We start from the raw sequence: 13,011 nt of genomic DNA on the forward strand, positions 1-13,011 counted from the left end.
CCTTGTATCGTTTCATGCAGTCCTTCTTTGTCCTGCCAGGCACTGCTTCTGCTATTTTTTCCCATCTTTCAGGTGTATTTACTGGGTATGTTTTCAAAGCTTGTTCCAAAAGCTTCTGTTCTTCTGTTGTCCAAGGGGTGAAATCTGTGCATGGACCTGTTTAAGAAACAAATTTTATTTGAAATAGTTATCCTAATTTATAGAAAACTGTTTTGGAACACCTTCTCAGATGAGTCATTTGGTAAGTGCCCATCTGAATCTGGTATGTAATCTTGAAGCTACTTTGAGATTAGACACACATATACCAGTATTGAGTTGACCACAAAGTTTTCCATCTTATGGAAAAACCCAAACAAACTTTGTGGCCAAGCCAGTATTAACTAGGGAAAAAAAACTTTAGATAGCTCACATCCCAGAAAATTATCTGAGACAAAAGGAAAGAAATGCTTTGTATTTCTGGTCTCAAAATATACTTACTTACCAGACATTTTTTTAAAAAATCAAATTTTAAAATACACAGTTTGACTGTTGGGTTCAAAAACACAGTCATAAGAAATTTTAGATTTCTGATAAATCTAGTTCCTTATAGCATAGAAAAAAGAGCTGCCTAATTACAAAACTTTTAGCTGGATGAGAGCCTATAAACTACTCTCATTTTACACTGGAAAAAACAGTTTTAACAAAATTGAGGCAGGTACCCAATGCTGTAGAGGCAATGTGAGATTAGATTCCATGTTCCAGTGTACTGTCAGCCCGTCCACTAAAGCCTATGCTGTACATCTCTACTAAACCAAATCTGTATGTCTGATAGAACACTTCATAGATGTATCACAAATACAGTCCTTCCTAAGGATGTAAGAAGTGCATATCCCACTTTTGTAGGAAAATTAACATGGTTAAAAAGCTGACTTGGTTCAGTAGTAAGTCTAAGTTAATAGACTGATAGCTTAAGTTATTTCAGACCATGCAACGAGAACACAGCGGTGCCTATCCTGCCAGTAATGAGACTACTACTTCAAATGGTATCCGGGGGTGAAGTCTGGAAATCTAAGTTATTTCCCAATTAAAAGATACTCATAGGCACAGTGAACAAGTTAAAAAACAACACACACCTCAAAACAAGGCAGAGAACTTCCATTTAAAGACTTTTGGCTTTTTTGAAGTCAGCTTTTAAGTTCCAGAAAGCCCTTAAGTGGAATTTTGTTTTATTAGTTTGAAGACCTGTTTAACATCATAGATTTAACTCACTTTCTCTCTCTTGGAAAAAGATGGAATTGGCATGTAATTATTATCTGCTATTATATCCAAGTATTGGGTTGGCCAAAAAGTTCATTTGGGTTTTTTGTAACATTTCCTGGAAAAACCTGAATGAACTTTTTGGCCAACCCAGTACTTCACAATACCAAAATGAATGAAATGTAAAATTTCTATGAGAAATCACCATTCCAAAAAATGCAGCCAGCTTGCTGTTTACTGGTACAGTTGGAGAGAGAGGGGCCTATCCATTAAATCCACAGAAGAGATAAAGGAGTCGGGCCCAAGTACCACGTCACCGCCAATCACTCCTGCCTTCACAGGGTCACCCACTTAACAGAAAACAACCATCAGTGCCTGCCTCAAGCATGCAAATTAGAACCATAAGAAAGGGCTGAGAATAACAGAAATATCTGAACATGTCTGCATTTTTGTGGAGGGCATAGGGACCAAGAGCATTATCTCCTTTAGACGTGCCCTCCAAGTGTCCTGAAATGTCCACTTTGTTACTTATCTTTCTTGTGCTCAACTGCTCAGTGGTTTCTGGCTTTTTGTGGCCCCATGGGACTGTAGCCTGTCAGGCTCATCTGTCCATGGAATTTTCCAGGCAAGAATACTGGAGTAGTTGCCACTTCTACTCCAAGTAACATTGTTAAAAGAGCCAAAATAACACTCAGCCTAGACAAAAGGCACCCTTGATTTTGCAAATGCAATGAGCAAACACAATGATTTTTTGCTCTTTATAGAACATTCTAAGTCTCTTCTATTAAAATATTTTCAAATTGAAATACCGGATAATAAATCAGACTAAGAATATAGGAAAAGTGGCACTGCTAAGATAGGGACAGGAGATCACGAACAGTCAAAGCTGTTAGTCAATCCCGAAACAGATTTGGCACTGTGATCTGGAAAGTGTATCTAAGATTAGCTTAGGGAGAAAGGACTGGTGGCTCACAAATGCATGAAGTGAAAGAGAACTTTTCAAACTTTTGTCAGCAACTCACTCAGAGTAAGGAAAAATGTATCACATCCCAAACACATATACACATGAACAGAAGTTTCACAAATACCCACTTGTATAACAGATGTAATGCCCTCTGATATTTTCTATTCATGACCCATTAAACTGATTTCATGACCCACTTCTGAGTCATAATTTGCATTTGAAACACACTGGTCCAGAGTAATCAGATTATCTAGAACACTCAAGACAATGTCAGCATAACAAATTGTGTCTGTGTAACTTGTTCTGTACAATGATTTGTAGGCATGCTGCCCCTCTACTCCTGTCTTCTCTTAAAAACTAGGACATTTCCTTATATATAGTGTATTTTTCAAAATCAGGAAAATTAACCTTGATAAAAAAGTTAATTACAGACCTTAAATTTCAATCGTCCTAATATCCTTTAATACTGATTTGTAAAATTCGATAAACAAAACAAACACACCCCTCCCCTCGTGGCATATGAAAAGGAAGAACTGCAGTTCTCAGTGGTGTTGAAGTCAGTCAGTCCTAAAGATTACACTTTCCAGTCCGCTAAATGCTTTATTTTCCAGTCATTCTGCATGTAGGCCCTAGATCTTGTATATTCTCAGATAGACACAAGATTAGCATTTTCTACTCAGAAGAATGAAATTACATTACCTTCAAATCGTTCTGAAGGTGTTGCATTGTCTGCCTGAGGCACCACGCCATGTTCTTTCTTAAATTTATCAAAAGCCTTTTTATTTATGTCATCCTTTTGATGAGGGTCTGAGAAGGGAAAAAAAATTTTTTTAATATAATACAGCTCATCTTAGTCTTTCATTAAATTGCATAGATTACTTTAAAAATATGTATCTAAGGTGGCAAAGAAACTGATTTGGCAAAAACTAACTCACCAAGTTTTTGAAGGCTCTTTGCTTTGCCGATAACATCTTTGGCGGTTCTCTTAACTCCAGAAGAAGAATGTATGTTCATGTAATTAGCAATAACTTCCCATCTAGAAAAATGGATATAATAATGAGAAGAAAAAAAAAACAAAAAATTCAGAATGATCCTACATTTTTGCTGCAGAAGGGTTAGCTATAACATCTAAAGAATTAGCTCTAAATTGGTGCTCTAATTATTACTATTGCCTGGACTTAAGTGTTTAAATCAGGTGTATATAATCTTACAGATCGTGTAAAAAATCAACAGAAATAAGAGCACACATTTGTGTACACTGCCATTTGGATACATACTTTTAAGCTCCAGGTTGAGGTGGGAAGTAATAAAGGAGAATCAAGACTAAAGAGAAACCATGGAACACAAAACCTAGTGCCTAGTATAAGCCACAATGGACTAAGCCAACATGACAGTCAAGGTTTATGTTTCCTGATCCTTAATTTCCTGAGAAACTGATGAAGCGTCCTGCTGTATATATGGATTTTTCTATGTGCGCTAGTGTAAGCTGTTAAGACTAGCAGGTTCAAAATGCACTCTGCTTTTGACATTTTCCACCATGGCACAGAATTTAGCATCTAGACCCAAGCACATCTTTGGAAACTTGCTGTAATATGCTGCTATTTCAGATGCTTGTCTACATAATCCTGAGGCCCCAGTGAAGAGAAGCGTCATTAGAACCAATACCTTGAATTTGTTCCAGCAGGGAAGAGATTCACAGCTTTAATGAGTAATTGCAGATCATCTTCTGACCAATGTTTACTTCCGTTTCCACCTCCGCCAGCTGACTTCTCTGCATTCTTAGATGCTTGTCGCATACGAGCCTCAGCTTCCTCTTTCTCTTTTCTAATTTGCTCATTTATTTCTTCTATCTACACAAATATCATAGGTAAGTCAGGGACTTAAAGCATCTTACTACTCTGAGCTCTCTTTCTGGCTGGGCCCCTGTGGTTCTCGACCCTCAGCATCATCCAGACAAGGACCCTATACTGCCCCAGCCAGGCTGCATATCTCTGCTTCAAGGAACCAAGAACCAGCCTCAGCCTAAACTACACTGTATTCCTGTCACATAGTATCTATTTGCTGTGGACACTACTTGACAAGTCTACAGTCAAGGGTTACCCACAAGGCAATTTCAAAGCTCATATCTATCCTTTCTTTTGCAGATATTATCATTTATTCTCTACAAAAAGGTAGCAGCACAGCAAAACACCCTTTGTTTAATCTTTAAGTTCTATCTTTTACACTGTCACTTCCAGTGTACCTTCAAACATGCACAAGTCAAACAACAAAAACAAACACATGCCTTTACTTGATGTTGCTTCTGCTATCCTGGAGTCATCTTTGACTCATTTTCCCACTTCAGTCCCTTAGAACAAGTCACCAAGTCCCAAAGATTTCAGTGATTCCCATCATCACTCATAGTCCAAGTCCTCCAAGTGAGATTCTTACACTAGTCACTTATACTCATCCAATGCCTCTTGTCTGCAAATGCCAGATTAATAGCAGTGTTAACCCTGTGCTATTCAAAAGATCTGTGCTTATGGAAACTAGTCATCTTGGTATTCAAATCTTGCTTAATTTGGCACTACTCTTCTTAACCAACTTAATCTCCCACTCCCCCCACCCACCAAACTTTCTACTCCTACCTGTATTTTATGGTTCACGCTGCTCCCCTGACCTTCATTTAACAATGTCGCCCTTCAAAACTGGCTCAAACCCTTCACTGAGCTTTCTTGACCGCTCCAGCCTAGTGTTGGCACTTCCTCTCTAAGCTACAGACAGTATTTACTGGGGGTCCTGCATCTTTTGATCCTTAGATCTTTTCTCTTTAGTGTAACTGTTCCTGAACTTTGTGGCAGCAATAGATATCATAAGACTTTCTCCACATCACCTAGGCACAGGGTTATATATAGCAGGTACTAACACTTGTTGCATTGAATTGAATTTCTGGGCCTGTTTCCTCATCTGTAAAATAAAAGGTGTAGACTAGACAGAATAAAAATCTCTTTTGGTTCTAAATGTTATTACCCTACAAAAATTTGCTCAAGGAATTAATCAACACAATTTTTAACAGTGATTCTGAAAAATCTATGATTAATGTGCTAGATGACCACAAATCAAACAAATATACATGATAATAAGCATAAATACTTAAATCCAGTTTACATCAACCCAAACAGAAATGAGAGACTTTCTGCCCCTACAGTAACTTCCATGTTAGGTGGGGAAATACTGAGGTGAAAGCAGTACTGAGGCAGAATTAAGTACTAAATACAGGTAGAAGTGAAACGATTACCTGTTTTTCCAGAGCAGCCTTTCCTACTTCTTTAGTAGATGATGTGAGTGTTTCATTCAAGCACTGTAAACTTAAAAGAAAAAAGGGGATGAAACTTTATCCTAAGCCCAACAGAAGACTTCAACAGCAGCTCTATAGTTATACCTTGCTAATTCAAGCCGATCACAAAGTTTTTCCACTTCTTCCATCATTTTAACACGTTCTGCCTCACTGTCAGAAAAGTGATTCCAGGTCTAGAAGTATAAACACAAACATATTCATCTTCTATCTACTGGCACTCAAGACATCCATAAACATAATTACAAAGCTTGAAGTTTTTGAGAAGTTCTTGGTTGAACATGTTGCCTTCTGACCACCACCAACCACATTCCCCAGGCACCTCCCAAGGCTCTCCCTGGCCAGCCAGCAATAAAGAGGCATCAGGAAATGGATGGAGCAAAACAGAAACAACGCGATGGTGCAGAGGACCTCTGGATGTTATAAAACAACGATTCCCCACAGAACCACTGAAGAATCAAGACACTATTCACAACAAAATCCCTTTGTTAGGCTGCCTGTTCTATCTAGTGTGCACCAACTATAAAAAAATAATGTGTTAAGGAAGAGGAAGTCCAGCAACACCTGCTGACTAGAGATGATACTTAGGATGGAATGTCATGATGTGCCTGGATAAACAAGAAGTGGAAAGTACTTCTTATGCTTCTTTAAGCTGCTGCTGATACATTTCCCATTCTTTGCTCCCTTACTCCATGCAATCTGGTGCTAAGGTTCCAATGCTAGTTTTACTGGGACACTTCCCTAGGCTTCTGCTTCCTCTCAGTTCAGTCACTTAGTCATGTACGACTCTTTGCGACCCCATGGACTGCAGCACGCCAGGCTTCCTTGTCGATCACCAACTCCTGGAGCTTACTCAACTCATGTCCATCAAATTGGTGATGCCATCCAACCATCTCATCCTCTATTGTCCCCATCTCCTCCTGCCTTCAATCTTTCCCAGCATCAGGGCCTTTCCCAGTAAGTCAGTTCTTTGCATCAGGTGGCCAAAGTATTGGAGCTTCAGCCTCAGTGTCAGTCCTTCCAATGAACATTTAGGACTGACTTCCTTTGGGATTGACTGGTTGGGTCTCCTCGCAGTCCAAGGAACTCTCAAGAGTCTACTCCAACACCACAGTTCAAAAGCATCAGTTCTTTGGTGCTCAGCTTTATTTATAGTCCAACTCTCACAACCAAACATGACTACTGGAAAAACCATAGCTTTGACTAGATGGGCCTTTGTTGGCAAAGTAATGTTTCTGCGTTTTAATATGCTGTCTAGGTTGGTCATAGCTTTTTTCCGAGCAGCAAGCATCTTTTAATTTCATGGCTGCAATCACCATCTGCAGTGATTTTGGAGCCCAAGAAAATAAAGTCTGTCACTGTTTCTGTTGTTTCTCCATCTATTTGCCATGAAGTAATGAGACTGGAAGCCATGATCTTAAGTTTTTTGAACGCTGAGTTTTAAGCCAACTTTTTCACTCTCCTCTCTCACTTTCCTCAAGAGGCTCTTCAGTTCCTCTTTGCTTTCTGCCATAAGAGTGGTGTCATCTGCATATGTGAGTTATTGGTATTTCTCCTGGCAGTCTTGATTCCAGCTTGTGCTTCACCCAGCCTGGCATTTTGCATGATGTATTCTGCATATAACTTAAATAAGCAGGGTGACAATATATAGCCTTGATGTACTCCTTTCCCAATTTGGAACCAGTCTGTTCCATGTCTGGTTCTAACTGTTGCTTCTTGACCTGCATACAGATTTCTCAGGAGGCAGGTAAGATGGTCTGGTATTCCCATCTCTTTAAGAATGTTCCAGTTTGCTGTGATCCACACTGTCAAAGGCTTTGGCATAGTCAGTAAACAGAAGTAGATGTCTTTTTGGAACTCTCTTGCTTTTTCTATGATCCAACAGATGTTGGCAATTTGATCTCTGGTTCTTCTGCCTTTTCTAAATCCAGCTTGAACATCTGGAAGTTCTTGGTTCATGTTCTGTTGAAGCATCGCTTGGAGAATTTTGAGCATTACTTTGCTAGCCTGAGTGCAATTGTGCGGTTGTTTGAATATTCTTTGGCACTGCCTTTCTTTAGGATTGGAATGAAAACTGGCCTTTTCCAGTCCCGTGGCCACTGCTGAGTTTTCCAAATCTGCTGGCATATTGAGTGCGGCACTTTTGCAGCAGCATCTTTTAGGATTTAAAATAGCCCAGCTGGAATTTCATCACCTCCACTAGCTTTGTTCGTAGTGATGCTTCCAAGGCCACTTGACTTCACATTCCAGGATGTCTGGCTCTAGGTGAGTGATCACACCATAGTGATTATCTGGGTCATGAAGATCTTTTTTGTATAGTTCTTCTGTGTATTTTTGCCACCTTTTCTTAGTATCTTCTGCTTCCATTAGGTCCATACCAGTTCTGTCCTTTATTGAGTCCATCTTTACATGTAAGTGTTCCCTTGGTAGCTCTAATTTTCTTGAAGAGATCTCTAGTCTTTCCCATTCTATTGTTTTCCTCTCTTTCTTTGCACTGATCACTCAGGAAGGCTTTCTTATCTCTCCTTGCTATTTAGAACTCTGCATTTAGATGGGTATATCTTTCCTTTCCCCCTTTGACTTTCGATTCTCTTCTCAGCTATTTGTAAGGCCTCCTCAGACAACCATTTTGCCTTTTTTTTCCTTGGGGATGGTCCTGATCACTGCTTTCTGTACAATGTCACGAACCTCTGACCATAGTTCTTCAGGCACTCTATCAGATCTAATCCCTTGAATCTATTTGTCACTTCCACTGTATAATTGTAAGGGATTTGATTTAGATCATACCTGAATGGTCTAGTGGTTTTCCCTGTGTATAGCTGCTCAGTCGTGTCTGACTCTTCGCGATCCCATGGACTATAGCTCACAGGTTCCTCTGTCCGTGGGATTCTCCGGGCAAGAATACTGGAGTGGGTTGCCATTTCCTTCTCCATTTAAGTGTGAATTGTGCAACAAGGAATTCACGATCTGATCCACAGTCAGCTCCGAGTCTTTTTTTCACTGACCATATAGAGCTTCTCCATCTTTGGCTGCAAGGAATATAATCAGTCTGATTTTGGTATTGACCATCTGGTTATGTACATGTGTAGAGATGTCTCTTGTGTTGTTGGAAAATGGTGTTTGCCATGACCAGTGCGTTCTCTTGGCAAAATTGTTAGCCTTTGTCCCGCTTCATTTTGTACTCCAAGGCCAAACTTGCCTGGTACTCCAGGTATCTCTTGACTTCCTACTTTTGTATTCCAGTTCCCTATGATGCAAAGGACATCTTTTTTGGATGTTAGTTCTAGAAGCTCTTGTAAGTCATCATAGAACCATTAAACTTTAGATTCTTTGGCATTAGCGGTTGGGGCTTAGACTTGGATTACTGTGATACTGCATGGTTTGCCTTGGAAACAGAGATCACTCTGTCATTTTTGAGATGGAACCCAAGTACTGCATTCTCTTTTGTTGATTATGAGGGTTAGCCTATTTCTTCTAAGGGATTCTTGCCCACAGCAGTAGATATAATAGTCATCTGAATTAAATTCACCCATTCCCATCCATTTTATTTAGTTCCCTGATTCCTAAAATGTTGACATTCACTCTTGCCATCTCTTGTTGGACCACTTTCAATCTACCTTAATTCATGAACCTAACATTCCAGGTTCCTATGCAATATTGTTCTTCACCGCATCGGACTTTACTTCCAACACCAGTCACATCCACAACTGGGTGGTGTTTTTTTGCTTTGGCTCTGTCTCTTCAATCTTTCTGGAGTTATTTCTCTGCTCTTCTCCAGTAGCATATTGGGCACCTACTGACCTGGGGAGTTCATCTTTCAGGGTCGTATCTTTTTGCCTTTTCATACTGTTCATGGGCTTCTCAAGGCAAGAATACTGAAGTGGTTTGCCATTTCCTTCTCCAGAAGAACACGCTTTGTTAGAACTCTCCATCATGACCTGTCCGTCTTGGGTGGCCCTACAAGGCATGGCTCATAGTTTCACTGAGTTAGACATGGCCATGGTCCATGTGATCAGTTTGGTTAATTTTCTGTGATTATGGTTTTTATTCTGTCTTCCCTCTGGTGAATAAAGATAAGAGGCTTACGAAGAAAGCTTTCTGACAAGAGATTGACTCGGGGCAGGGCAGGGGGAGACAAGGACTGGGTCTGGTCTGATGGGCGGGGCTATGCTCAGTCAATCTTTAATCCAATTTTCTGTTGATGGGTGGGGCTGTGTTTCTTCCCTGTTGTTTGTTCCCTCCCTTCAAATGGCAACCCACTCCAGTATTCTTGCCTGGAAAATCCCATGGATGGAGAAGCCTGGTAGGCTACAGTCCATGGGGTTGCAAAGAGTCAGACACTACTGAGCAACTTCACTTTCACTTTCTTCCTTAACACCACCTGTTTGGTACTTTCTCAACCTAGTACTCATCTTTAAGTATTTCAATTGCCTGTTTTCTTATCATTCTCCATCATTAACTAGTGGATCCTGAAAGCAAAGACTGTGTTATCATTATTGAACCATCAGTGCCCTTCTATCCATACCTTAAGTATTGGTGACTGCCAGGGTCCGATCTCTACACTCCTACTCTGTTCTTTCTCCCTGGGAGTCTCATCTATTCTCCACTGAGATATGGATGACTCTGTGATGATCCTGCTAAATGCCAGACTTGTACCTCAAAGTCACCTACTGAGTATCTTCATCTCAACATGCCCAAAACTGAAATAATTTTTCCTAAGCACTTTCCTCTTCGTTTTCTATTTCACTGAGTAATATTATAAACCATCTAATATTCCACTCAAGAAACCAGAACACGTATTAACCCTTCCTCCAACTTATAATCAATATCAATACCCAACAGGCAACAGCCAATCTTACCTCCTAAATGTTGGTTCATGTCATCTACCTTCTTCTGTTTCCACCATCTCTACCAGTTTAAGGCCCATCCTCTCACCTGGATTATGCAAAAGACTTTTGTCTCTCGGCCTCTTGTGTTCTCTTGGCATCCTGAGCAAAACTGACTCAGGATCAGATTTAGACTAGCAATGTCCTTTAAGACCCGACCTCTCCTTCAGCTACCTCTGGTTCATCAAACCTCCTGTATGGATGTGTCAGTGGCTCCTTGATCTCTCATCTAATCCCATATACACACTGCGTCACCTGACTAAATCCCACTAGATCCAAAAATCCTTCCTTAACCACCTGTTTGGTACTTTTTCAACCTGGTACTCATCTTTAAGTATTTCAATTGCCTGTTTTCTTGTCATTAACTAGTGGATTCCTGAAAGCAAAGACTGTGTTTTCATTATATCAACATCAGTTGTAACTGCTTGGCACATACTTAGTGCCTATCAGACATCTGATGAGTGAATAAAAGAAGTTATGCTGGAAAGGAGCAATAATATAAAGTTACCAAAGGCCAGAACTTTAACCCTCTTTTATGTACCATCTCTAAGAACTTTTAAAATTTTCTATTTTCTAACTAACTTTTAAAGTTTTTGATTCAGTTCTCCTTATGCCAAATCTAACAAGTGCGACATGTGAATGATCTCCCCTCATCTTCATAACTCTTTCTAGGTATTATTTCAGTTACTGTAAAGGTGAGGAAATTGAGACACAAATAGGTTGAGGGAACCTCCTAAGAACCACAGCCAGGACATAGAAGTAGAGAATCACTTCAAATCTAAGCTGCTAGCCCTGAGGCCATGCTCTCAACAACTATAATACACTGCATTCTTCTCAATATAATTTTCTAGGTGAAATCTGAGGAAAATATTTCATTTTTTCTATTTAGATTTTCTGCTTGTCAAAAGTCTAAAGAGACAGATTATACTTTTATTAAATGCCTTTCAAAGCCTAGTGATGGGGCAGTTTTAATTTCAATTTTATGAAGTGAAGATTTAAGATGCCATATATTAGAATACATATTCTAGTGTCTGGAGCCTCTGGAGAGTTACATGAAAGAGTTTTCTGTACATAGTAAGCAAGAACATACTTACTGAATTAAACTACAATGGTGTAGTATATGGTGTGGCAATCTCTAGCTTGGAATTTCATTAATTTATCCATTTGATGCTGTGGGATATGAAATAATACTGGCCTCTTAACTTTACCAGTTTAAAACATAAGACCGTCTCTTGGACAAAACTACATTTGAAAACTTTTGGGCCTTTTTAGTCAATATTTTTAGTAAAATCTGTATTTGAACACAAACTACCAGCACTGAACTAAATAATATCCCTTTATTTAGACAAAAATGAAAGCTTTTAGATCTTTAAAAGCAACCCATGTTTAACTTCTAAAAGAACTTTTTCTGTGATAAAAATTAATTTTACACTATTAAAGAAGCAACCAGACAAAACCAATTTGTGACGCATTCTTAGAATAAATGATCTAATATCTCCAACTGGGGGAAGGGGGCGAGATAGTGATGGTAGGGGACTTGTGACAGACACAACCAGGAGATACACAGCTGACACTGTTGCTCTTATTTAGATCCTAATTTGAACAATTCAAGTATACAAAGATGTTAACATAATCAAGAAGATCTGAATATGGGACATGTATTAAAATAATAAGCTTTTTTCTCTCTGAAGGTTTAAAAAGGCAAAATGGTTATTTTAAAAACAAAACACGACCCTATCAGAGTTGCATACTGAATATGCATGTGTGAAATTTTTAGAAAGTGAATTTTAAAACATTTATGTTTTGAGATAAAATGCAGATGGTAGTTTATATTTTAATCGTATAGAAATATTTTAAGTTTAAACAGAAATCTGATTTACTTGTACGTAGTGCTTGTTCAATCAGTCGACATACCTTGCATGAGTTTCGAAGTTTTTGCCTTTCTTTCTTAATGGCTTTTTTCTGGATATCTTTTTCCTTCTTTGCCAATAATGCTTGTTGTCTAACTTCCTCTTCTTCTTTCTCCTTTGCTAACCGAGCAGCTTCTAATTCAGCTTGTCTTTGCTTTAATAAAATTATTTCATAATAAAATTAGAATTCTTAAATGCTCTATAGCCTTACTAAAAAAATACAATTTTTAGTAACTTGTATTACAGAAAAGTAAACATCAACTTATTAAGACTGAAGGAAAAGCAGATGGTAAAGTTCTATAAAAATTTATAGAAATGTAAAACAGACATATTAGAAATAAGTGTAGTATTAAGAAATTTATATGACATCATGTTTTTGCCCAGTAAGAATTCGGTGGTAAAGAAGATCCTTCTATCAACTGTGCCAAGTGCCATGATTCATTCAGAGTAGCACCTAGTTCTCTACTGACAGATTCAGTGTTTAAAACAGATCTGAAGACAGACAATATTATGAACATTTAAAGTCCAACTTATCAAGTGTCATCTTACTTTCTCTTTAGCCTCTTGCTCCTTTCGTTTTGCGTCTGCTTTTGCTTTCTTTTCTGCTTCTTTCTTGGCTTTTTCCTCTTCCTTAAATTTTTTTATCCTTGGGTCACAGCTATATGCATTATCTACCAAAAA

The 13,011-nt window shown here is 38.8% G+C and overlaps 1 protein-coding gene across 1 annotated transcript in view; it reads right to left on the reverse strand.

Moving 5' to 3' along the window:
- Window positions 1-13,011, reverse strand: part of DNAJC2 (DnaJ heat shock protein family (Hsp40) member C2) — a 30,657-nt gene that overhangs the window by 379 nt on the left and 17,267 nt on the right. Inside the window, exons 9-16 of the mRNA XM_052638369.1 lie at window positions 12,880-13,001; window positions 12,335-12,484; window positions 5,622-5,710; window positions 5,478-5,547; window positions 3,866-4,050; window positions 3,136-3,236; window positions 2,900-3,007; window positions 2-156 (exon numbers count right to left, since the gene is read on the reverse strand). Of these exons, the coding sequence (XP_052494329.1) occupies window positions 2-156; window positions 2,900-3,007; window positions 3,136-3,236; window positions 3,866-4,050; window positions 5,478-5,547; window positions 5,622-5,710; window positions 12,335-12,484; window positions 12,880-13,001 (980 nt within the window). The remainder of the gene's footprint in view (window position 1; window positions 157-2,899; window positions 3,008-3,135; window positions 3,237-3,865; window positions 4,051-5,477; window positions 5,548-5,621; window positions 5,711-12,334; window positions 12,485-12,879; window positions 13,002-13,011) is intronic.

The sequence above is a fragment of the Budorcas taxicolor genome, chromosome 4 (genome assembly GCF_023091745.1).
Source record: "Budorcas taxicolor isolate Tak-1 chromosome 4, Takin1.1, whole genome shotgun sequence".
NCBI lineage: Eukaryota > Metazoa > Chordata > Mammalia > Artiodactyla > Bovidae > Budorcas > Budorcas taxicolor.